Source organism: Myotis myotis, unplaced genomic scaffold (assembly GCF_014108235.1).
Source record: "Myotis myotis isolate mMyoMyo1 unplaced genomic scaffold, mMyoMyo1.p scaffold_m19_p_5, whole genome shotgun sequence".
In the NCBI taxonomy this organism is placed as follows: Eukaryota; Metazoa; Chordata; class Mammalia; order Chiroptera; family Vespertilionidae; genus Myotis; species Myotis myotis.
The window spans coordinates 31,799,850-31,827,437 of NW_023416357.1; the positions used below are offsets into that span (position 1 = coordinate 31,799,850).

At 38.9% G+C, this 27,588-nt stretch overlaps 2 protein-coding genes and 1 long non-coding RNA gene across 8 annotated transcripts in view; all 3 read left to right on the forward strand.

The window, feature by feature from the left end:
- Positions 1-27,588, forward strand: part of ZSWIM6 (zinc finger SWIM-type containing 6) — a 217,013-nt gene that overhangs the window by 10,509 nt on the left and 178,916 nt on the right. The window lies entirely within an intron of this gene.
- Positions 8,354-9,884, forward strand: LOC118656250 (high mobility group protein B1-like). Its single transcript, XM_036309325.1, has one exon. The coding sequence runs from the start codon at positions 8,847-8,849 to the stop codon at positions 9,333-9,335; it is 489 nt and encodes a 162-aa protein (XP_036165218.1). The 5' UTR covers positions 8,354-8,846; the 3' UTR covers positions 9,336-9,884.
- On the forward strand, positions 20,101-27,459 carry LOC118656252. Its single transcript, XR_004967557.1, has 3 exons — positions 20,101-21,384; positions 25,858-25,945; positions 27,436-27,459. It is a non-coding gene; the product is annotated as an uncharacterized LOC118656252 (long non-coding RNA).

Below are 27,588 nucleotides of genomic sequence, written 5' to 3' on the forward strand. Positions count from 1 at the left end.
AGATGTGAGAAAGACTCATTGATTGGTTGCCTCCTGCACGCACCCAACTCCAGCTGGGGATCGAACCTGCAACCCAGGTACGTGCCCTTGACTGGAATCAAACCCTTGAGACCCTTCAGTGCCTGGGCAGATGCTCTAACCACTTAGAAACATCGGCCAAGGGAGAGGAACAATATTCTTGAATGTAAATTGACTGAACTGTTGCAGACTTTATTTGGCTAACATTTTTTTGAATGTTATAAAAGTATTTCTAGACAGCATTTTAATGTTAGGCCACATTCTTAATAGCTTCAGTTAAGCAATGATTCTAGCATACTAAATACATGGTAGTGTAAAACATTTGTAGACATTTTTGGAAATTGTAGAGCTGTTCTAAAGTGAGGTTAAAATTCAGGAAAAGTTAGTTATGATTGCTAACTATTTGAATATTACAGCTGTGTGAATATACATGAAATTATGCATACACCGATGTAATCAAGAATTTACTAAAAGTTTAGTGCTTTGACTGCTCTGAATTTAGTATGTTTATGAAAACTTACCTAGTAGTGTCTGTATTTGACTTGTTTTTGTACATTTTTCAGTGTGTTGTCAGTCCCTCCACCTTCATCATCAGTAAATGGTATACCCATAACCCCTAGATACACTTTATTCACATAATTGATGTGACCTCAAAACTTAGTGACCTCTCTAATTTTAAAGTCCTCTTTGATTTGGTGCTTTTCTTCACTGAACTGAACATAATTTACCTGAGCCTCCTAATACTGCTGCAACAATATCATCTGTATAAAAGCCTAAGCAACCGTTGACTGTTAGACCATTTGCTATGATGTGCACTGGCCACCAGGGGGCAGACACTCAACGCTCAGGAAACCTGGAACAGACTGATGACTCAGAGGGGAGGGGGAGAAGGGCGAGAAGAGATTAACCAAAGATCTTATATGCATACTAGAGTCTTGGTGCACCGTGGGGTCCCTCAGCCTGGCCTGCAGGGATCGGGCCGGAACTGGCAGTCCAACATCCCCTGAGGGGTCCCAGATTTCGAGAGGGCGCAGGCCAGGCTGAGGGACCCCACTGATGCATGAATCCATGCACCAGGCCTCCTGTTTGTTACTAATACTAATAGCAGTTAACACTTTCATTATACTTAACCATTGCCAGATACTGTTCCAAGTACTTTATATTTCTTTTTAATATACATTTTTATTGATTTCAGAGAGGAAGGGAGAGGGAGAGAGAGATAGAAATATCAATGATGAGAAAAAATCATTGATTAGCTGCCTCCTGCATGTCCCCTACTAGGGATTGAGCCTCCAACCTGGGCATGTGCCCTTGGCTGGAATCAAACCAGGACCCTTCAGTCTGCAGGCCCACACTCTATCCCCTGAGCCAAACTGACTAGGGCATACTGTCTTATTCTTGAGTATATTTCTTTTCTTTTAAAATAATTTAAAATGTTTTATTTATTTATTTTTTATTTTTGTTGTTAATTCTTACCTGAGGATATTTTTCCATTGATTTTTAGGGTAGTGAAAGAGGGAGGGAAAGACAGAAACATTGATGTGAGAGAAACACATTAATTGGTTTCCTCCTCAACGAGACCTGTCAGGGCTCGCTGGGGAGGAGCCTACAACCAAGATAGGTTCCTTTGACCGGAATCGAATCCGGGGCCGCTCCCTTGACCAGAATCGAACCCGGGGCCCTTTGGTCCACAGGCCGTTGCTCTATCCACTGAGGCCAAACTGGCTAGCGCAACACTTTATATTTCTTAACAGAGGTATGAAGCACTTTTTAAAAAATGTTTTTATTGATTTTCAGCGAGGAAGAGAGAGAGATAGAAACATCATGATGAGAGAGAATCATGGATCTGCTACCTCATGCACGCCCCCTAATGGGGATCGAGTTCACAGCCTGGGCATGTGCCCTGACCAGGAATAAAACCAGTAACCTCTTGGTGCACAGGATGATGCCCAACCACTGAGCCACCACAGTCGGGCCCTATGAAGCACTTTTATTCTCATGTTAACTGATGAGGAAACTGAAGCATAGGAAAAAAGTGCTAGTAACTTTTGTTCAAGGTCACACAGGGTAAATTATGGAGCTAGAAACAGCCTGTCTGACTGGTACTTCTACTGTCTAACTAGTACTACCTGTGATGCATCATCTACATATATAAAAAGCCAGCAACCATAACCCCGGAATGACTGGTCACTATGACGCCCACTGTGGCCAGCGAACTGGCCTGATCTGGGGGTGAGGCTGGCTGGCCAACCCCATCCCTGATGGGCCCCCACTATCCCAATTGGCCCGCAGCCCCTCCCCTTCATTGGCCCTGCCCCTAATCGCCTGCCCCCTACCCCAATAGGGGGCAGGGCCAGCCCATCAACTGCCTGTGGCCCCTCCCCCGGCAGGCCCCGCCCCTGATGGCCCCCACCACCCTGATGGGCCTGCGGCCCCTCCCACCAGCCAGCTCCGCCCCTGATTGGCCCCCCACTCCGATCAGGGGTAGGGCCGGCCAGCCAACCACCCATGGCCCCTCCCCCAGGCCACTGGCCCCCCCATCAGCCTCCCCTACCCCATTTGGGGGCAGGGCTGGCTGGCCCATGGCCCACAGCCCCTCCCCATGGCTAGCCCCAACCCTCCTGAACAGCCCCCACCACCCCTATCCACCCGTGACCCCTCCCCCCAGCCAGCTCTGCCCCTGATTGTCCCCCCCACACCAATTGGGGGTGGGGCCGACCTGCCCACACCCCCTCCCCATGGCCGGCCCCGCCTCTAATCGGCCCCCTCCACCCCAACTGGGGGCTGGTCCCCTCAGCCAATCGCCCACAGCCCCTTCCCCCAGCCAGCCCAGCCCTGATCAGGTTTGATCAGGGGCAGGCCAGCTGGCTAACCTCCAGCCACTGCCTCCTTCTGACAGGCCCGGCCCCGATCCACCCCGATTGGACTGGCCAGACCCCACCCGTACACAAATTCATGCACTGGGCCTCTAGTCATTACATAAGATAAACCTAAAGAAGTTTCATCTCTAGGTTTATAGTCTCTTGCTACTTTCTAGAGTGTCTTTCACTGTGGCCAGAATTTTAACTTGTATCCATAGCTATGATTTTTAAGGTGTATTTTTAAAATTTGACTTGAAAACCTGCATTATAAATTCCTTTTATGAGTGAGTTTCAGCTTTGGAGGAAGGTTGTGTGGGGTGATTTTGATCATCTTCTATCAGACATTTTAAACTTTTAAATGAGGAATAACATGTAGGCTAGATCTAATTGTGGTGTATATGCAGTGAAGGCAATTTTTCAAAGTATATTAAAGAAATATATCTCATTTAAGCACCTTTTAAATGTTATGATTAAACATTATACTAATAATTATTGCTGATAAGATGATTTAAATTCTTTAAAAAAGAGAGTTTATTGGGAAGATGTTAATTGGAAGGATGCAATAGAACCTGCCAGTACATTGAAACTCTTACTAACTGAATAAGCTGATCACATAAATTGGAAGCTCATTTAGTGAATTATTGTGCTTAAAATTCAGGTGACTTATTGCCTGGTCCTGGCTTATTTAACAGTCTGTTTACTTAAAGCATTTGTCATTGTTAATTGATGTCAGATCCATAATGTTGAAAGGTATTATACAGAAAATATGATTAAAAGATAGCATGTAAAGTAAGTCTACAGAAGCAAGGTTTAAATTTTTGTACTTAATTTAATTACACCAGTACAATTTAGAATTGTATCTGTTAAATATTTGCTGACAGTGACCAGCTTTTTTATATGTGAAGTATAGATATTTTATAATTTCAGTGTAAAGGGCAGAGCCTGGAGTCTCTTCTAGTGTTGCTATTGGTCTGGGTAAAGGCCTGCAGAAGTCCAAAGGTAGCATACTGAATTTGTTATTGTGGAACCTTTGCATCTTGCTACTGCTTTATATGAACTCATTTCTACAAAGATGGTGGTCATGAATTTTATAAGTATTTGTCATAAAATAAACATTTAAAATTCAGGTTAACAGAAGTTTATAATTGATTGTTGTATTTGAGTAAGGACTTTTTAAAGTGTCCTGTTTCTTTAGCATTCTTTAAGCTTTCTTAGTACTTAAGATTTTGTACTCTTGCCAACATTACTAGTTTTCTCTTCCTTCCCTCCCCCAATTATCACCTGTGTAACTTTTGTCTTATACTTTCTCCAGACCTGCAGTAAAACTGAGGACTGAAGTGACCAATGTCTGCTTTGTGATGATGGTGGAATCAAGTGAGACTTGAAGTCAGGAGATGGAGTAGCCTCAGAGCTTCAGCTTCTCCCCTCCTTCCTTCTCTCCCTCCCTCCTTCCTTTCCTCCTTCCCTTACTACCCTTATTCTCTCCCTTCCTTTTTTGGAATGGGGGAATAGAGTAGGAGGAGAGAGAAGTAGGAGGGAGTGATAGGGAAAAAGGCAAGAAATTGGAAGAGATAGGAAGTACCAACGATGAGAATGTACTCCACTCCTTTCTTTCCCTGTAATTGTCTCCTCCCCTCCAACCTCCCTTGATTTAGGGAAATAAAGCTGAGGTCATAAGGACCTATGTATTCTGCTGCTTGGCTGCTATTTTTAGGTTGGCTCCACATTAGCCTGGCACCAGGCCATGATGGCACAGGGCCAATGCATTGTGGGACTGCTGGCAAGTTTCAAAAACCTGATTTTTCAGGTATCAGACTAATTTTCAGACATTCTACTGTGATATTCTACTTACCTCTACTTTTACTAAATGGATGTGCATGTTTTTATTTGTCTTTTGGCTTTTTAAAGAAGGGATTCATTAAAAAAAATATTGTTGAAAGTATTACATATGTGGGACTCATTTTTGATAGTATTATACTACTATAGCTATTTTAGATGGAAGGAAGATTTAAGAATTGCCTTGTCAGGTCAGACTTACATCCAGCTCACTAATTTTGGTTTTGTGGCAGCACCAAGAGGTGTGAAATTTGCCCGATTGATTTAATGTGCTTTGGGCATCTTTAAAATTGCCATTGCTGTTGAAGTGTGGAGTTTGAATTGGTTCATATAATTATAGGTGTCATTAGATATTTAACAAAACATGTATTTATTTTTATGCAGTTATCAGTGTTCCCTTTGCTAACAAAGTTGTCTGTTTAGGTTTAGTTAGTGCTGTAGGAATATGTAGGAATAAAAGAGCCCACTATTTATTCTTGTAGGAAGCAGCTAGGTTTTGGTTGAAATATCAGTATTTGGGTCTAGATTTTATATACCTTAGAGCCAGTATTTATGTGGGTTGTATTTGCAAATTGGGTTTCATACTTTTGGATGCACGTGTAAACTTGATTGTCAATTGTACTCACAAAGAAAAAATATATTGTATTTGTTCTTGAGTAATTTTGGAAAGAAGTAAAAAGAATGTCACATTGTGAATCTGTATCTTTGGAAGGGACTTTGGTAAGAATGACAGTACTTATATTCTTTCCATAGCAGTACACAGGAAAGCTGAGTGTAGGATAGGGATGATGTTTGGTGTACCGTGGACTACACTAAATATGAATAGAAATAGGGATGATAATTGTTAGGCTTATTCAATGAATAGTGGTGTAACGTATTTAGATCTGTTGGGTGTCAGGAGAACATTTAGTTAGTGAATTGATCTGATGTCCTTCTTAAGGTAGCACAAAATAATTGGCCAAAATAACTAGAAATAGAATCAAATTGATTCCCCCCCCCCCCTCACTTTAATGTAACTATTAGGTGAATTCTGCTGAATTCAATTTTGTGAAATAAGAAAGTATAAGGTGAAAAAAACACAATACGATTAAAAAGTGGCAAGAAGACACCCGGATAGACATTTCTCCAAAGAGGACTTACAGATGGCCAATAGACATAAAAGATGCTCAGCATTACTAATTAGAGAAATGCAAATTAAAACCACAGTGAGATATTTTACAACTGTCAGAATGGTTATCATCAATAAATTAGTAAACAGTAAGTGTTGGTGAGGATGTAGAGAAAAGGGAACCATTGTACTCTCTTGGTGAGATTGCAGATTGGTGTAGTCATTATGAAAAACAGTATGGAGGTTCTTCAAATACTTAAAAGTTGAACTACCATATGAAAAAAATCCCACTTCTGAGTATTTATCCAAAGATATGTGCACCCTTGTGTTCAGTTGCAGCATTAATTATAATAGCCAAGATATGAAGCAATTTAAGTGTCCTTTGATATTCCATTGGATAAAGATGTGATATACACACACACACACACACACAATGGAATATTACTCAGCCATAAAAAATGGAATCTTACCATTTGCAACAATATGGATGGATATAGAGGGTGTTATGCTTAGAGGATGTTATGCTCAGTGAAGTAAGTCAGACAGAGAAGGACAAATACTGTATGATTTAACATATGTGGAATTGAAAGATTAAAATAAACGAACAAACAAAACACAAACAAACATAAATACAGAGAACATTTTGATAGTTACCAGATGGGAGGGGAGTTGGGAGGCTGGGTGAAAAAGGTGAGGGGATTAAGAAGTACAAATTGGTAGTTACAAAATAGTCACGAGGATATAAAGTACAGCATAAGGAATATAGTCTAATATTTTAATAACTCTGTATGGTGTCAGATGGGAAGTATCAGGGGGATCACTTTGTAAGTTATATAAATGTATAACCGCTACGCTGACCCCCGAAACTAATATAATATTGAATGTCGCTTGTAACTGAAAATAAAATTTTTCAAAAAGTGTAAGGTTAGGGATTAGTGAAAGGTGAGTTGCCGTTCTAATAGCATATAGGAGGCAAATGTTATAGAGTTTATTTAAATTTTTATATCTTAAAATGAGAAACTTACATTGCGGATAACAGCCAGTTTGCTGTTACTGATCCAAGAATATTTTATTACTTAGGGTGAAAACAAAAATTTAGGAAATAGTCAGAATGTCTTGGGGAAAGAATATTGACTGAGTGTCAAGTATATTGAACTATATCACAGTGTAGTAATTATACCATATGGTATCTGCAGTTAGAGGTTATGGTAGATATTCGAAAAGTGGCTTGGAGATGCAACCATTAATCTATGTATATATATTTCTGCAGATAGGTGTACGTGCCATTGAAGTCCTAAGGTGTGTGTGTGTGTGTGTGTGTGTGTGTGTGTAAAATTTAATATGATGCATAGAACATTGTAATCTACTGGATGGTCGTAGGTAAATGTCAATCTTTTGGATCCTTAATTTAATATAGATTTTATTTAGGTGAGTCATGTAAAAGATGTCAGCTCCAGCTTAACTAACAAGCTTGATTAAAACCAAAGCCCAGAAGGTAGTTTGACTAGTGCTGTTTAGCGTATGAGCAAATTGCTCAAATGACGTTCCTTATTGGAACTTGTCAGAGCAGTTTCTTTGGAGTTTTCATGGATCTCTTTGCAACTTAATAAAAAGGCATTTTGTCTAAGCTGTTTCATAAATAGCAGGAAATTCCAAAGTACTGGATAGTATTGCATTTTTGCTTTCAAAAAGGACTTTTGTGGTGGGAAAAACAGTTTTGTAAAAACTATTTATTTTAACAGTTTATATGGCAAAGTACTTTTATTTTAAAATGGACAGATTTTTTAAACATTCTTATATTAACAGTAATTTAAGTTTCATCCATGATTTTTCATGCTCATTTATTTTTTATAGTTTGCAGTTTATAATATTAGATTTGTTAGAAAAAAATTGGAGATACCAGATCAGTGACTGATTTTATTCAAATTTCAGTGTATGTATTAGGTCTGAATTGGTATTAGTAGCTCATAGCTTAGCAGTGGATTGTCTTGCTTTTGATAAATCATGAAGCTTTGGTGAAATTTATTTTTTGACATATAATGATATGCTTTGTATTTTCTAAACTGTGTGTGTGTGTGTGTGTGTGTGTGTGTGTGTGTGTGTATTTTGGGTTTGGAGAAGGAATGTGGTAGTGATGGGCTAAGTGGTGGTGGGATAAACTCAAGAAAGCATAAATTTAAGTAGCTATGTTTAAATATATAGAGGGTTCCTTTCCTCCCCCTTTTTCAGTTCAGGAATTTATGTTTCATTGTGCTGCTTATTTAATGTCATTATATAAAAACTTATATTATTTTTTTGCCGAGACCGGTTTGGCTCAGTGGATAGAGCGTCGGCCTGCAGACTCAAGGGTCCCAGGTTCGATTCCGGTCAGGGGCATGTACCTGGGTTGCGGGCACATCCCCAGTGGGAGATGTGCAGGAGGCAGCTGATCGATGTTTCTAACTCTCTATCTCTCTCTCCCTTCCTCTCTGTAAAAAATCAATAAAATATATTTAAAAAAAAAACAAAAACAAAAAAAACTTATATTTTTACTTATCCCCCTCCCTCCATTCTTTCTGTTAATGATAGTGACAGTTCAGAATGTAGTCTGTGAAAGTTCACGGTATGACAGTCTATTTTATGGTGGTATTAGGTATGTATTGACTATTGTATCTCTAAAAGGCTAATTTTAAAAATTCACTTCTTAAAGTGATGATTCCATCTTTGAGCCTTTACAGTTTTGGAGCAGCTAGTTTTCTCCTTTTTGGTTTGCTTTTTTAAATAATTTAGAATTGAGTTTTGACAACTCTTCAAGAAGCCTTATTTAATAAATCTAGAAAAATCTATATATCCTGATTCTTTCAAGAAGCCTTACTTGAGAAATCTACAACCATCATATTGTTTTTAAAAAGATAGAGTAACATGTCTGGCTCCCGCTCTCACAGCCATTGCAGTACATTGAGCTCCATAGAGACAGCGCCGGGGCAAGTGCGAGCCAGCTGGGCACTGGGTGACTGTGTGCTCACTGAGGAAAGTAATTAAACATGGGCAAAGGAGATCCTAAGAAGCTGAGAGGCAAAATGTCATCGTGTGCTTTCTTTGTGCAAACTTGCTGGGAGGACCACAAGAAGAAGCACCCAGATGCTTCAGTCAACTTCTCAGAGTTTTCTAAGAAGTGCTCAGAGAGGTGGAAGACCATGTCTGCTAAGGAGAAAGGAAAATTTGAGGACATGGCAAAGGCAGACAAGGCTCGTTACGAGAGAGAAATGAAAACTTATATTCCTCCTAAAGGGGAAACAAAAAATAAATTCAAGGATCCCAATGAACCCAAGAGGCCTTCTTCGGCCTTTTTCTTGTTTTGTTCTGAGTATTGCCCAAAAATCAAAGGAGAGCATCCTGGCCTATCCATAGGTGACATTGCAAAGAAGCTGGGAGAGATGTGGAATAACACTGCTGCAGATGACAAGCAGCCTTATGAAAAGAAGGCTGCTAAGCTGAAGGAGAAATATGAAAAGGATATTGCTGCATACTGAGCTAAAGGAAAGCCTGATGCTGCCAAAAAGGGAGTTTCACAGACTACATTCTGAACTGTCACTATCATTAACAGAAAGAATGGAGGGAGGGGGGAAAAGTAAAAATATAAGTTTTTATATAATGACATTAAATAAGCAGCACAATGAAACATAAATTCCTGAACTGAAAAAGGGGGAGGAAAGGAACCCTCTATATATTTAAACATAGCTACTTAAATTTGTGCTTTCTTGAGTTTATCCCACCACCACTTAGCCCATCACTACCACATTCCTTCTCCAAACCCAAAATACACACACACACTACCGAATGTGTCTTTAGATAGTCCTGTCCTGGTTGTATTTTCAATAGCCACTAACCTTGCCTGGTACAATATGGGGGTTGTAAATTGGCATGGAAATTTAAAGCAGGTTCTTGTTGGTGCACAGCACAAATTAGTTATATATGGGGATGGTAGCTTTTCATCTTCAGTTGTCTCTGATGCAGCTTATACGAAATAATTGTTTTTCTGTTAACTGAATACCACCCTGTAATTGCAAAAAAAAAAAAAAGAAAGTTGCAGCTGTTTTGTTGACATTCTGAATGTTTCTAAGTAAATACAATTTTTTTTATTAAAAAAATAAAAAAAATAAAAAGATATAGTAAACCAGGTAGGTACATTTAGGTAATCTGGTTTTTACCTAGTGAAAGTAGGTAGACCAAGGGGTTGTTGCAGAGACTGACACTTGACTGCCTGATCATGGCTTTTTCTAAACTTTAGAGTACAAATGTGGAACTCATCTTTAATGTAAAAATTGGAGGAAATGAGGGATAGTTTTTAATGAGAAATCAGAAAATTAATTTTTTTGTAAGATTGTAGGTTTCTAAGCACCTCTGATAGAGGGAACAACAGTTAGCTATAAAACAATTCAAAACATGAAATGGTAACAAATAAATGTAAGAATATTCTACCACATACTGTTACAGAGTCATTTTGAGTTTCCTAAATGTCGAGTCTTGTTTTTTTGAGGATGAGAATCAGTATTTAAGGTAGGTACAAAGTCCCTTTTTGGAGTGAAAGTGAATCTGCTAGATTGAAAAAAAAATACTGGCAAATTTTAAATTCAGGCCAGCCAATTATGATAGTGTTAATTGTGTAGTGTGTATATAGTAGACATTGAAATGTAACTTGAATGAATGATATACTTAGATTATATGCCAGTCTTTGTGGGTGCCTGTATGAAATTCTATTAGTTGAAAATAGTAGCTCCAAGTTCTAATTTTTATTTGATTTTCTGAATCAGAGTTGCGTAACTTAAGTCTCCTAAGAGGTGTTTTGAATAGGAAATGACCACAATATAGACAGGTTGGTTTTAGGACTTGGTTTATTATCATCAACTTACTACTACATACAGATACCATATTAGGTTTCTTTCTGACTTATATGAGGGGACTTTTTAAATTTATTTCTTACTAGAAGCCCGATGCATGAAATTCTTGCAGGGGGTGGGGGGTCCCTCAGCCCGGCCTGTGCCCTCTTACAGTCTGGGACCCCTGGGGGATGTCCACCTGCCTGCTTGCTGCTCCATAGCGCTACCATGGAGGTGGAGGCAGGAGAGGCTCCCGCCACCGTCGCTGTGCTTGCCAGCCGTGAGCCCAGCTTCTGGCTGAGTGGCACTCCCCCTGTGGGAACACACTGACCACCAGGGGACAGCTCCTGCGTTGAGCGTTTGCCCCCTGGCGGTCAGTGCACATCATAGCGACCGGTTGTTCTGGTCATTCTGCTGTAACAGTCACTTAGGCCTTTTTATGTAGATGGTTGACAATGTTAACAGATATCCCTCATTTCCCCCGCCCCCCCCTTATCCCCCTTTGCCCACCTCCACCCCGACCCCACCCCACCCCAGGCCTTCACCACACTATTGTCTGTGTCCATGGGCTATGTATATATGCATATAAGTTCTTTGGTTAATCTCTTCCTGCCGACCCCCCACCCCCTTTTCCTCTGAGATATGTCAATCTGTTCCATGCATCCATGTCTCTGGACCTATTTTGTTGGTCAGTTTATTTTGTTCATTAGATTCCATATATAAATGAGATCATGTGATATTTATCTTTCTTTGATTGGCTTATTCCATTTAGCATAATATTCTCCAGTCCCTCCATGTTGTCTCAAAGGGTAATAGATCCTGCTTTTTTTTTTCACAATTGCATAGTATTGCACTGTGTAAATGTACCATAGCTTTTTTAATCCACTTGCCTACTGATGGGCACTTGGGCTGTTTCCAGACCTTAGCTATTGTAAATATTGCTGCTGTGAACATAGGGTGCATATATTCTTTCTGATTGGTGTTTTGGGATCCTCAGGATATATTCACAGAAATGGGATCGCTGAGTCAAATGGAAATTCCATTTTTAATTTTTTTGGTAAACTCCATACTGTTTTTATCCCTAATGAACATAGATGCTAAAATCTCATAAGATATTATTAGCAAATTGGATCCATCAGTACATTAAAATGATGATACACTATGATCAAATGGGATTTATTTTGGGGTGGCAAGGCTGGTACAGTATTCACAATTCAATAAATGTGATACATCACATAATTAAAATGAAGGGTAAAAATCTCATGATCATATCAGTAGATGCCGAAAAAGCATTCTACAAAATCAGCACCCATTTTTAATAAAAATTCTCAGCAAAGTGGGAATAGAGGGATCAAGATAATAATAGAGGAATCAGCATTTCTCATATATGACAAACCTACAGCCTACATCATACTCAATAGGCAAAAGCTAACAGTGTGTCGACCTTGTCCCAGGATCAAGACAGGGGTGTCTGCTTTCACCACTCTTATTCAACATAGTATTGGAAATTCTACCCATAGCAATCAGACAAGAAAAAGTAAAAGGCATCCAAATTGGAAAGAAGGAAATAAAACTGTCATTCACAGATAACATGATATTATATATAGAAAACCCTAAAAAATCCACCAAAAACCTATTAGATTTAATAAGTGAATTCGTCAAAGTGGCAGGATACAAAATTAACATTTTACTACACCAATAATGAACTCTCAGAAAGAAATGAATCCCATTTTCCTTTGCAGCAACAACAACAAAAATAAGATATCTGTACTTGGAAAACTATAAGATATTGAAGAAAGAAATAGAGGAAGATACAAACAATTGGAAGCATATACCCTGTTCATGGACTGGAAGAATTAACATCATTAAAATGTGTATTACTCAAAGCAATCCCTATTGAGGGGACTTTTTCTTCAAACATGTTAACTTGCTAACAGTATCAGCCAAAAAAGTTGCCCTGAATACATTTTTTTTAAATCCTCGCCTGAAGATATGTTTCTATTGATTTTAGAGGGAGAGTGAGGAAGCGGGGGAGGGAAGGAGGGAAGGAGGGAAGAAAAGACATCAATCGGTTCTCTCCCACATGCATCCTGACTGGGGATGGAACCCGCCAGCTGGATATATGCCTTGACCAGGAATCAAACTCACAACCTTTTGTTGTGCAGGCTGACACTCCAAACAACAGAACCACCTGGATAGGGATGAAAACAAATTTTTTTTAAATTAGATGATTCCAACTTCTAAAAAAAATAATTTCGACATTTCTGTGTAGAAAAACAACAGTATTTTTGGGTTACCCAAGAAAATAACTTTGAGTTAAAAATGTCTTTGAGGGATTAAGAGATTGCTTTTCCTTTTATTTGATATTTCACTTTTTAAACAAACTAGCAAAACGAAATTTAATTATTGTTTTTAAAATTTTTTTCCCCCAGATGATTTAAAGCACATATAATTTCAAAATACCACACAGATCTTACACTTTGTGAAAATACATTGGCTAATTAATAGGAATGGTTTATTAAACTGGTCTACAAAGTGCTGATGACTTTCCCTTGCGATAGACTTTGCTTAAGACTCAGTTTTGCATAAAATGGATATACCAATCAGTGTTTTGTTTTGTTTTTGTTCTCACCCAATGATATTTTTTCTATTGATATTTTATTTTTATTTTTTTTTTCTGTTCATCAGATTATTTATTCACTTGATTTTTAGATTCACTTGTTGATAGATGTGTATTTGTTGTTCATAATTTGTATCTTTACCTTTTACTTCTTCTTCCTCTTCTTAAAGGATACCTTTCAGCATTTCATATAATACTGGTTTGGTGGTGATGAACTCCTTTAGCTTTTCCTTATCTGTGAAGCTCTTTATCTGACCTTCAATTCTGAATGATAGCTTTGCTGGATAAAGTAATCTTGGTTGTAGGTTCTTGGCATTCATCACTTTGAATATTTCTTGCTACTCCCCTCTGGCCTGCAAAGTTTCTGTTGAGAAATCGGCTGACAGTCGTATGGGTACTCCCTTGTAGGTAACTGACTTTCTTTCTCTTGCTGCTTTTAAGATTTCCTCTTTGTCTTTTGCTCTTGGCATTTTTATTATGATGTGTCTTGATGTGGTCCTCTTTGGATTCCTTTTGTTTGGGGTTCTCTACGCTTCCTGGACTTGTAAGTCTATTTCTTTCACCAGGTAGGGGAAGTTTTCTGTCATTATTTCTTTAAATAGGTTTTCAATATCTTGCTCTCACTCTTCTTCTGGCACCCCCATAATTCGGATGTTGGTGCGCTTGAAGCTGTCCCAGAGGCTCCTTACGCTATCTTTGTATTTTTGGATTCTTTTTTCATTTTGCTTTTCCGGTTGGGTGTTTTTTGCTTCTTCGTATTTCAAATCTTTGACTTGATTCTTGCGATCCTCTAGTCTGCTATTGGAACTCTGCATAATATCCTTTATTTCAGTCAGTGTATGCTTAATTTCTAGTTGGTCCTTTATCATAACCTCGAGGGTCTCACTAGATTTCTTGAGGGTCTCACTGCATTTATTAGTGGTTTCTAGAAAGTTCTTGAAAAACCTTGTAAGTGTGGTTTTGAACTCTATATCCAGTAGTTTGCTTTCCTCCCTTTCTGTCATTTGTGTCCTGTTTCTTTGTTTCCTCATTTTTTATGCTTCCCTGTGTTGGTAGAGTGGCTTTGTGTGCTAGGTGTCCTATAGGGCCCAGTGGCTCAGCCTCCCCAATAACCTGAGGTGGACACTCTTGGTGCACCCCCTTTGTGGGCTTTGTGCACAGTCTTGTTGTAGTTAAGCCTTGATTGTTGTAGGTATCACTTAGAGGAATTGACCTCCAGGCCAATTGGCTGTGAGAATCAGCTGTGTCTACAGTGGGAGAACTTCTGTGCTGAAGACACCCTTATGAGGCAAGACTTGCTTCAGTGGGGCTTTGGTGCTCACTGAGTCTGCCCCTTGAGTCTCCATTGATATTTTAGAGAGAGTGGAAGGGAAAGGGAGAGAGAAAGAGAGTAACATTGATGTGAGAGATACACATTGATTGGTTGCCTCCCCCATGTGGCCTGACCTCTGGCTGGGCTTGAGCCTGCAACCGAGGTACATGCTCATGACCGGAATCAAACCCAGGACCCTTCAGTCTGTGGGCTGATGCTGTAACCACTGAGGCAAACTGGCTAGGGCCCAATCAGTTTTTTGAACAGTAATTTAACAATAACTGTGTACTCCCAATGATTGGTTCATGAGAGGGATGGGTTATTCAGGTATTGGGTGCCCACTTATTCCCATTTGCCTAGTCAGTCTTGTTGTATGTCTCTTTTTCTGACATAATTGTGAATAGTCACCTCTTTTACTCTTAGAAGTATTCCAGTTCAGATGATAAACTATGGGGTGTCCCCCCAAAAATGTATACACACACTTTGAATAATTAGGCAGTTTTTATTAAAATACGTTTCATTTTCAGAATTGAGCTATCAGCTATTAAAATGTGTATACATTTTTGGGGGACACCCTGTGTATAGTTTATATCTTGTTTTTTAGAAATAAGGGGGCAATTAATAACTCATTTAAAATTATACTCTGTGTTTGCATTACACACACTTCAGCCTTTTTGTAGGGAAAGAGCTAGAGTGAGAGGGAGAGAGGAAGGGAGGAAAGGAGGATTTGTTTGAGACTGAAAGGAGATGGCTTATCTCTGGTCTTCATCAGGTGGCTCCACTCAATCTCTTTCAGATAGGGAATTATTTCTGTCTAGGTTCTTGTTCACAAAAAAGGAAGCAGTTAATTAAAGATACTTATTATCTATCAGTTTGTGATGTGTCCCATTACACTCCCCATCCCCATGTTCCCCCATTTTTTTTTAACAATTTAAATACATACATTTTAATTGTTATTTAATGTTAATTTATAAAACATGTTTGTATTAATGATACAATTTTATTTGTACATTGTTTGCTTTAGATCAGTGATGGCGAACCTATGACACGCGTGTCAGAGGTGACATGCGAACTCATTATTTTGGTTGATTTTTCTTTGTTAAATGGCATTTAAATATATAAAATAAATAATCAAAAATATAAGTCTTTGTTTTACTATGGTTGCAAATATCAAAAAATTTCTATATGTGACACGGCGTCAGGGTTAAGTTAGGGTTTTTCAAAATGCTGATACGCCGAGCTAAAAAGGTTTGCCATCACTGCCTCAGATTGATGTTCACAGGTACTGCTCATTTAGGTATTTGCAGTTAGCCATTTTGGTGAGTATATCGTTTGCTGATCACATGGCCATGAGCTTTGGAGAAGATGCCTGACCCATCAGGAAAGTAAAGTCTCCTTTGTTGGGTCTTGTCTTCCTACCTGTGTACTTGTAGTCAGGCCACTTAACTGGCTCTGGGTTGCTGTGAGTCCTTATAAAATGGGAATAATTATACCTCTGTCACCTCTATCATGAGGCAGTGAAGAAAGTCACATGGGAATACATGAAAATACTTGAATTCTTAATAATTACACAAAGGGGAAATACGTTATCATTATTCAGTGGTCCAGTTTTACCTAATTTAATATTATCCTATATAATAAAGAGTTACTATGCTAATTAGACCGGGCGACGGAACAAACCTATGGAACGACCTTCCAGAACCATCAGTGGGTGGGGGGTGGGGCCACAAGTCAGCCAGGGCTGCGAGGACCTAACTTTGCATCCGGCCTCTAGTTTTCTATATTTTCCAAAAACCCTACAATCATGTATTTATTTTATAATCAGAAGGGAAATATCATTTAAAAAAATCAATCTCGTTATGATTAAAACATTAAATTTCCTTATCTAAGGTTAACCTGTTAGTATTTTATTTATGGTTATAATTGTTGCTTGATTTAGTGCAACTAAACAGAGCATGTATTATTCAACAATGTATGTTATGGTCTTAATGTCTTAATGCCTCCCTTCTTTTTTGACCTTAGTGATTGATGAATTTTGTCTTCACTTGGAACTCTAGAACTAGTCTTATTAAAGTGGAAAGGGGCTTGGCTAAGATCAATTCAGTGACATTCAGGAATAGAATGGACAGTTTGTAGATTAATCTATTCACTTGGGGTTTAGTGTCTGGGTTTCCCTGAATATTTATCATGGGCAAGTAGGAGATGGGATCAGATACAAAACACTCAGTTGCAGATATTTTCTGAATTTCTCAAGTCATATTACTGTTTACTAAGATCTACATTTCCTTCTTTTGTTGGCTTGAATCAATTAAAAGAGTTGACTAACCCTTTCCCCCTGATTTAAAGATTTACAAATAAAGTATTTAGAAAAACAGTTTCAAGTGAAATTTTTAGAGCTTACTATGAACTGAACCTTGGTTGTGTATTCCCCCCCCCCCCCCCAATTCTATTTTTGGGTGATTTCATAAGTCCTTGCCCTTGAAAGCTGTGCTGATGTGACCTGACTACCCACCCCACACTCTTTCCTAGCTATGCAGTTAAAGGCCTGTTAATGGCCTTTCTGTACTTCTCATATGTACCGTAGAGGTGTTTTTAAGATTATTTATTTCCTCTTTCTATGTATGTACACATGTGTGAGTAAGAATGGACTTTCATGCATTTGTAAGAGTGTACTAGTAATAATGATCTCGTAAAATTTGGGCAGGCTTCAAGTCCATATTGCAGCCAGGATGATGTTGCCTGTACTCTCCCTGTGCAGAACCTTCAGTGGCTTCCCCTTTGCTTAGAGGACTTAAAGTCATGGGTGTGCAAGGCCTGGCATGGTCTGGCCTGGACTCCCATCTGCCTCTTGCACATTTTTTCCCTTGCCCTTCAGCTGCCTTCAAGCTGCCCTGCTAGCTGCCTGTGCCTGTGTTCTTTTTTCTGCTTGGAATGCTCTTTGTTACCTAGTTCATGACTTAATTATCAACTTGGCTCAGAAATCTGGCAAAGAGGTCTCTCCTTTGTAACCCTAACCATAGTTTCCTATGTGATTTTTTTTGTCTCTCCGATTAGATTTTGTGTGTATGTCTGTGTGTGTCTCTGTATGTGTTTACTTTTGTATTTATAGCTCCTAGTTATAAGCAACCCTTTGCCATAGTTGACTCAGAAAAAGCTTGTTGAACAAATAGATGAAGGACATGGTTATTTTACTTTGGAAATATTTTCCTAACTTTCCAGGAAGAGACACTGCTTTTACTCTGGTTTCATCTACCCCCATGCCACAAAGAATGTGTCTGTTTGAAAAGCCACCCAGTTTTGTGTTTGTGGCTGCTTTGGGCCACTCCCAGATTCCCCAAAGGTACATTTTCTTGCATCTCTGCTGTTAGAGGGACTTTCTTAGAAGAGTTTGAGAAGCTTCCTTATCAAGGTCAATTGTATTGGTATGTGGATTTATATGACATGGTCTGAGAAATTTAGGTTTGTCATATATTACCTAGGAAAACCCAAATAGCCAAAGGTTTTTAGAGGATGGTAGGGTGTGTAATTAGAATGGATACTCTTGCCCACTTGTGTAGGTCAGTTATCTTTCCTTTTTCTCATTTCTCTTGGATGAGCAGTTGTGTCCTGTGATGGTGGGCAGGGCATTGGCCTTGGGCAGAGCTTGTGTGCAAGGTCACTGTGTGCATCATTCTTTTTCTATATGTAACTTTGTGCATTTTTGTCTGTGTATGAGCTTTTCTTTTTCAATCTTTTTTATCATGTTAATGTTTGCTTCCTTATGTTAAATAAACTCCAAAGTGGCAAGCTAGAATGATGCATGTAAGAAATATTAAGCAAGTATCTGCCACATAAGTTATTTCAAGCTCATTGATGCAATCTTGGACAAAATTGAACTTTTTTTTTTAGAATCTTGTTTGGGGGGTTGGGGTTAACTCTAATTAGACATTTGTATTCATTTACTATGTTACATAGTTGCAGCTCATATCTACCACTAAGTGAATGCTAGTTTTGTGCTTTACAAGCATTATTTCCACTCCTTATGGAACAATTTAGGATGAAAGTATTCTGTTCTTTCTGTGGCTGAACCGAGACATGAGATGCCAAGTCACTTGTCCGTTAGCACCCAGGCTGCAGGCTGCCTAGCTCTGGAGGGAATCTTTTTACTGTACCACCTTCTTTTTAAGCATTGTTAGGGACAGCTTCTCTTCCTGCACCTGCATGAAGGAAACCATGCAGAGACCTCCTTGGTCTCTGACACCATTCAAAATCAGCTCTCTGACCTTTGAACAGTGTTCCACAATTTCTAGAATGGGGTATGTTTAAGTTTTTTCTTCATGATAGTATTAATGGCTGTATGGCCCATAGTACCTTGTTGTTTCAGAGCTGGTAATATACTCAATTTATTACGACTTTTTTCCTTGCTAAGCTTTTTAAAAAATAGAGTTTGATTCACAGTATTTGATGACATTAATAGTTTGACTTGGAAGAATTACTGTTTTCTCTTTCATCGGTCCTTAATTTTAGTGGGAGACTTGGGGGGCGCAATGTATGTAGGAGATACTTCAAAGAGAAGATTATAATAGAAGCTCTGTGAGGCAGCTGAGGTGCATACTGCATTGTTACTAGAAGGCAGCTGGTGGGCTGTATTAACAGCCCTATTAATGGAGAGATTTAACATTTGCTGAAGTGATATGGATATTCTCTTTCTGCTAAATTATAGTCTAAACACCTTTCTAACTCTTAGAGCAAGCCTTAACATTGTCTTTACCTCTTTTGTTTTTGAGAAATTCCTTTCTTTGCAGGAGAGGAAAGATTAGATGTCTTTCCAGGTGATATCCAAGGTCTCCTTATTTTCTCCTGTGTGTCACCATGAGACTACATAAAGGAGCATTTCTGGAGGATGTTTAATCCACTAGTTTAAGATGCCAATATCTTTATTTTTCCCGTTGGGATTAGACTGTAAGGGTGTGCAGTGTGACTGGCTAATAGTAAAGTCAAAACACTATCCTTCCTTATAAGATGTATACTATTAGATTTGCCTTCTTGTGACCTCATTCCTGCTGCACCACACCCTCTTTTCTCCATTGAGCTGCCGTGGGTTCAACTTTTATTTCATAGCTGGGTCTCTCTGCAGCAGTTGCAGCTTATTTACTATGTAGACTTATCACAAGTTAAAAGCTTAGGAATTCTATATAAATTGTTATAATTTTAGCACTTTAATTTACTAAGGTATAGGTTTGGATTATCTGATTTACAAAAGTGCCATATAAAAAATCCACCTTTGCTCTTTAATTGCTGAAATGCTGAGTAAGCTCTGCTTTTTATGACCAAGTTATGGGATGAGTAATTATTCTCTAGAGCAGCGGTTCTTAACCTGTGGGTCGCGACCCCTTTGGCGGTCGAATGACCCTTCCACAGGGGTCGTCTAAGACCATCCTGCATATCAGATATTTACATTATGATTCATAACAGTAGCAACATTACAGTTATGAAATAGCAACAAAAATAATTTTATGGTTGGGTCACAACATGAGGAACTGTATTTAAAGGGCCAGAAGGTTGAGAACCACTGCTCTAGAGTGAATGGTTCAAAATGAAATAACTGTATGCCTAAAGTGTGATGTGGCACCAGTTGTATTTAAGCCCCAAAGGTATGTAATTATCTTACTACTCTTGTACATACACACAAATACATTTATGCTTATGGAAAGAGTTTTATATGCAAAAGAAAACCAACTTTCTGATAAGTGATGAACAGGCCATTATTTTTGAAGGGTTCAGACGTTGTTTGGTGTTACAAATATTATTTCAATGCCTGTGCATTTCTTTAAATTTCATTTAAATTCATAAATCACTGGATTCTCAGGTAAATCGGTACCAAACTCTGGCTTTCAAATATTAAGTTTAATTTAGGGAGTTTCTCAAAGCACCATGTTTATGATTTACTAGTTACCCGTCGCACGAAATCGTGCAAGACCCGGGACCCACCCCTCCCCCCGCACCATGGGACTGGCCTGCGTCCTGGAGTCATGCCCCCGCGTGGCCGTCTCACCACGAGATGGCCCTGAATCCTGGAGTGCTGCCGGGCCCTGCCCTTACGGCGCACATGGGGGGGGGGGGCCATGGAAACCCTGGCAGAAGTTTCGTCCGCAGGAACCCCAGGGAAGCTGTGTGGAGCGGCTGCCGGCCCTGCCCCCACTGCCCCATCCCCGCTGTGCGCACCGCCATCTGTGACGGCGTTATGGTGTGAGGGTCAATTTGCATATTACCACTTTATTATATAGGATACTCTGCCCCTGTACTCAGTGATTTATATACACCATTATTGGACTCTATTTTGATCATCAGTTGTATTAATTAAAGGCAATCAATGTACTCTGGCTTCCTATTGAAATTTGTAGCCTACTTAAATTTTTGATTTTGTATACAGGTTATTTGTCTGGTCTCATTTGACAGCGCATGAGGAATTAAAGATAGTAGTACCTCAAGCTCATTTGTCCTTTCTACTTTAAATTCAGTATTAAAATAATATTGTAAATTTGATATTTTTTTATCACAATTTTACCAGTCCCATTAAGTGGGTTAAATGTGTTGCTAGTGAACACTGCAAAGTGGTAAGATTACATCAGTTCTCCCTGTCAAAGGATCAGACACTTAAGTTTGGGGATTTGGTTTGTAGTTATGACTTAGTTCCCTGTTCACAAATTCCCAGGAGATGAGAATTCCTTAGCTTGGGCGCCAATGGAGGCCCAGAGTGGCTGCTGGTTCTTCCTTTGGACTAGTGAAAGGTGAGTTGAGATACCGTTGAGGTACTGCTGGCTTTGGCTTTGGGACTCTATAAAATAGCAGTAACGGTAGCTTACCTGTTTACAGTGTGATTCACATTGTGAAAAAATATATATATTTAACACAATATTAGATGATAGGAGCTTGAAATTCTTAAAAAAGTAATTTATAAGTAAGTTGTGAAAACAGCAGTTAGGACACTATCACTATACTTAGTATCAAGATCTTCAATAAAAGACTAGTGAATTTGTTTGTCTTATGTTTGTACTGTCTGCTGTGGTAGCCACCAGCCAGATGTGATTAATGAGTATTGGAAATGTGGCTAGCCTGAAAGTATTGGAAGTGTAACACATACATCAGATAGTGTAGACTTAGTGCAATAAAAAGAATGTAAAATATACCATTAATAATTTGTTAAAATGATGATAATTGGGCTACTTTGGGTTAAATGAAATATATCAATTAAATTAATTTCATCTGTTTCTTGTTACCTTTTTAAATGTGGCTACTAGAAAATTTAAAATTATGTATGTGGCTCACATTTTTCTATTAGTGCTGGTCTGTAGACCTTTTAGTCTCATAAGTTCTTTTTGTTTATGTATACAGTTCTGCCATGATTTGGTTACATACTTGATTTTAACTTTTTTTGCCAGCATGAATCTAAACACTCTTTAGTGATTCTTAAACCTTGGTTTCAAGACACATCTTGAATTGCCCTTTAAGTTATTTAGCACTGTTTTTTCAATCTTAAATTTCTAAGATAGAAGAACCAACCATCTGCCAACTAATTATTCTCTAGGTTTGAGACCTCATTGGCTAAGTTATTTCCAATAACTTAAGAGCCTAAATCCATTTTATTTTATAGGAAAGTTCACTGGATTTGGGAATGAGATTTAAAATTGATATTTTATTTCTAGGTAAGGTATACAATAAGTGCTGAAATTATATTTACTTTGAAAAAATTATTTCTTAGAAACCTATTGGCCTAGTAATAATGTAAGGAAACTGTCTTAAAGGTTTGATCCCCCCCCGCCCATGACAACAGAAGGGTGTGGTTTCCTTTAGTTTCAAAATATTTGGGGGATTTTATTGTCCAATGAAAATGGGGGGGGGGGCACACCAACATAGAATGGCCAATTCTTTGTTTTGTCAATAGTTTTCAAAATGGGTACCTGTTTTAGTAGTGTCATCATTATCTGGGAATTTCTTAGAAATACATAGTCTTGGGTTAGAAAAACATATTCTTGGGTTCCACTCCAAATATACTGGCTGGAAAACTATGGAGGTGGGGCCAGCATCTGAGTTTTAATAAGCCCCCCAAGTGATTCTAATACATGCGGACACACTGGCTAATATACTCATTAGGCCCACTAAGCGAGAAAGGGAAACCACTGTTAAGTTTTTAAAATAGGAATTTAGTGCAGGGGATTGGTTACATGGGCAGTGGAGGAGGTAAGACAGCAAGATAAGATGTTGAGGCAACCTGGAAATTAATGGCAGCAGGAAGAGAATAATACAGTACTACTACTGGTAGGCTTATGGGAGCTCAGGAGCCAGGTTATTCTGAGGAAATTGGGAATCTCCTAGTAGGAGCTGGAGTCATGGGAGATATCCAACCAATGTTGGGAATTCTGCCTGAGGTGGAGAGGAGGGGAGAAATATAATGGCTCCTCCCTTCTTCCCACCTACCAGTTCTCCAACAGTGCTTTCCATAGACTGAACCCAGGGAAAGGTCAGCTGACCTAGGCGCCTGAAAAATGATATCTGCAGAAAAATGATAATCTCAGAATAGAGGACAACCTTATTAAGAGAATAAATTTAGCTTTATAAGACTAAACTTTTCTTTTATAATTTCACTGTGGGCCATAAAAATCTCTTTAGGGGCTGGAATCTGTGAGTTTGGGAAATTTACTTTATACATTTGAAAGACTGTTTCCTGTCTACTCCAGAACCTTTTTTTAAAAAAAATTATTTTACTATTTTTGGATGTTGTTGTTCCTTACCCGAGGATATTTTCTCCATTGACTTTTTTTAGAGAGAGTGGAAGGAAGGGAGGGGGAGAGAGAAAGAGAGGCATTAATGTGAGAGAGATGATGTCCATTGGTTGCCTCCCCGTACCTGCCCTGACCAGGGCCAGGGTGGAATCTGCAACCCAGGTACGATGCCCTGGACTGGGAATTGACCTGGGACCCTTCACTTCTCGGGCTGATGCTCTTACTACTGTGCCAGTGCTAGCCAGGGCACTTTATTTTTTTCCATCACTATTTATGCCTCTTCCACCCTCTCCCCCCCGCACCCCCCCTCCGCCCCGCCACACCCCTAATCACTACACTGTTGTCCATGGACCTTTTTTTTTTATTATCCTCTTTTTAGTTGAGGCTTTACCAAGCTGTTTTCTATCGGTAGCGCCACCTTGTGGTAGACATGGGAAACTTATTTCTTCAATTTCTGTAATAACATCCCTGGAACAACCTGGATTTTTTTTTTTTTTTTCCATATTTCACCTTTCATTGCTTAAAGCTTAGTTCTACCTTTTTGTATGTACTCTTTATCTTCAGTATTTCATTTTCCCAGTGTTCTCTCCCTTTGTCCTTTGCTGTTTCAATACTAGCGGGTAGGAGAAGGGTAATTATAATTGATAGGCTTAGAACAAGGAAAGAAACAAGTTGTAGATTTTCAAAATAAAGTTAGAAATAGCATCTTGGATCTTTTAAGCCCTTGAAAGGGTACTTAAAGATCCCTCTGCAAAAAGTCATGTATTTCCTCAGCCTTTAATTTTTTTTCTAGATAACTAGTTTTTAACTAGTATTTAATAATACTACATAATAGTATTGTTTTATACTATTTATAATAAATGAAGCCTAAGAAGCTAACCACAGTTTTCCCCTTTGGAGGGGTCCGTGTTCTGAATTCCAGTTGACTGACTGTCTCAGAATCCAATTATGTGTTTAATGGTCCAAAATAAAATCTAATAACTTATGAATGCAAATGAGTGTGTAATATATATTCTTAAATTAGAAAGATCTATGCTTTCATTCACTAACTTTCTTGTATTCATATTCCAAAAATTAAGAAAAAAGTTGTAAATAAGTGAGGAACTGTATAGTTTTCATTTTACTTGTAAGTTTTTATAATAGGAAATGCTGCCAGTAGAAGCTTGAAAATGGAGAAGGAATTCTATTTCATGAGGTCTGGTGGAAGACCAGAGCTATTGTTTTATGTGCAAGGTGCTGTAGAGTAGTGATTCCAACGTATTTTTACTTCATAAAACACAGAAAATAACATTTATACATGCACTGGGATAGGAGATTTTTAACTGTAGAAAAGTTGCCAGTGGGCTTGTGGGTAAAGCCCACTGACCTAGGGGTTGGCAGCCCGGAGAGCTGAGGTATCACTTATCTTACAGTTTAGTTCTCATTGGAAGCTCTGCTATATGGAGGGACATTCAAGGGGTAATGAATTTTAGTCCCCTGAGGAACTCAGCACTTAGCACCATGTTATAATAGTAGAAATACTAAGGAAGAATAGGAGAGGTTAGTTCTGTTTGAGGTGGAAGAGATCCAGTAAAGTCTGGAGAGGGTAGAGCAGAGAAGGTATTTTTCATTTCGAGGGATATTCTTGTGCAGAGGTATAGAGGGACCAAAGGGCAGAGAGAGTTTGGGGAATGCCAAGGATTTTTGATGTGGTTGGGAATGTAAGATTTGGTGTTACTAATAGAAAGTAGTATACTGGGAAGTACTGTTAAGAAAGTAGTCAGGGGTTGACTTCAGGAAGGCCTTTGTGTGATTGAATGGGTTCGTGACCTTGGGCACCACTGGTAGTGAGTGACATGATTAATCACCTCCCCTATGTTTAGAAAAATTCTCCTGGGGCAGGTTAGAATGAACTGGAACCTGCAAACAGATACATTCCTAGGGAGGGGAAGACATTGATGCTGCTTAGATAAGGAATGAAGGCTTGTACCTGGTGATTGGAGATTGAGAGGGCTCTCTGAAGTGGGAACCCACAGATTTTGCTTATTTGGATGACTCATTTGGATCCTGGGTGAAGAAAAGGATGATTGTCAGAATTAGAGTCTGTGTGGGGGACAAAGAGCTTGATTTTAGACATGTGGATTTTAAGGTGCTTGCGGAGTGACAGATGTTAACATTTATAAAATGCCTTTCAGGGGCCAGGTACTGATCTAAACACTTTACTTTTGAGAAACTTATTTTATTCTCACAACCATAAGTAGTAGATGTTATCAGTTAGTGTCCAATCAGTAAACTGAAAAGCACCAGATATTTTAAACACAGAAGGATTTAATACAGGGAATTGATTACAGTAGCATTGGAAGGGATGGAGGAACAAAAAGAAATAAGTGTGTGTTGGACCAAAAAGGGGAGAGAGAGAGAGAGAGTTTTGAAGGAGTAAGGAGGAGAAGGGGATGTTACTCAGATATCAGACAGCTGCTGTATAAACTGTATGCTCTACAGATTTGCTGAAGATCTTCATTGGTTCTGCTGCTTTGGAACCACCACAGATGCTGCTGGAGCCTGCGGTTGTCTGCTGCTGCTTATGGAGGTACCACCAGAAACAGGAAATAAAAAAAGACAGAATTACCCTTCTTTCACCTTGCAATCTCCTGCCATAGTTTCCCATGGGCAGTATCCAACTTAGAAGCTAGTTAGCAAGGGAGTTTGAAAAATGTAGTTTATAGTCTTCCAACCACTTGTAATTCAATAAAAGAGATCAGAACCAACAAAAATTAATAGGCACAGTGGGTTCTGTGTTTATCCTTACTTTACAGATGTTGAAACTGAGGCACAGAGAGGTCACACAGCTACAACTTGGCAGAGTTGAGATGTGAATCTAGGTAGTCTGGTTTCAGAGTCTGTGCTCTTAACTTCTACACTTTGATCTTGCTTCCACACATGGTTATTGTTTGAAATGTTCCTTATTGCTGAGTACTTCAAATGAGCAGCTGTTTGCATTGATTTTGCTTATTCTGTGCTTATTTTTCTTTTGATACTGCTTATTGGCTTCAGCTTTTCACCTCTACTCCTGGAATCTCTCTCTTCATGGCCACCACTGATTTTGTAGCCAGTACAATGGAATATTTCAGTTTCTATTTCTCCTTGATCTATTTCTAGCTTTTGGTGCTGATACTCATTTATATGGAATTCCAATCTCTACCTCTGGGTGCTGACTTGCTTTGTTCTTACCTCATTGAGCCTCCTTGTTTTTCTTCACTCTCTTCCTATCGCCATCTCTCTGTTTGAGTTTGGAGTTCAATGTCTTATCTAAGAAGCTATTTAATGTTAATTTCATGTTTAAATCAGGATAAATAAAAACATCAAGTATACAGTTCATGTGGCCTTTTTTCTTTATGTTTTGTCTAGTCACAGAGCAGTCACAGCAGAGCCTCAGTTTCACTCTTGCCTTGGGCAAGAAGGAAAAGAGAGTGGAGACTGAAGGAGAGGGGCTCACTTTGGGCGCCTGCTATGTGCCAGTCAGTGCTAGGTGATTTAAATGCATTGTTTTATTTACGTTTCTCCTGTGGCATAGGTTGTTGTTACTCATATTTTACACATTAACAAGCTGACTCAAAAGCCCCCACTTTTTTTAAATCTGTTAAATGAGGGACCTGGGCAATATAGTATGTAAGGCCCATTTCCATAACATCATTATGATTCTGTCACATACTGATTGTCTTAAACAATAGTTGCTTCTAATATTGAAAAAGGAAGTTGCCATCCCACTCTAGGAAATGTCCGTTTTATTAAGACCAAGAGTACTAACACCTTATTTGTAGAAGTTACAAAGTAGGGCAAAGGCATTTAAAGTAGTCACGATGATAGATCTTCATATAAGTTTTAAGAGAGCCCCATTACCTCCAAATGAGGCTGCTGCCCAGAACGTTAAAGGCTGCTGTGGCTTTTATTCACAGGGGCTCAGGATAATAGCTTTGGAACACCTCCAGCCTAAACAAAGGGTAATCCTGTTATCCCATTATACTTTTCTGTTGAGAGCATTTGTTTCCTGATTATTAAGAATCCCTTCTTTCCTTGCAGGGAATTTAGTGTGAGATTTGCAAGAAGATAGTGAAAAATATATTTTAAGGACAAGATTCATTGTTGTAATGTGTTTTGACATCTTTAGAAAGCCAGTGGACAACCCTAAATGTTTACCATGTGATTCGCCCACATGTTGTCTTCAGACATGCA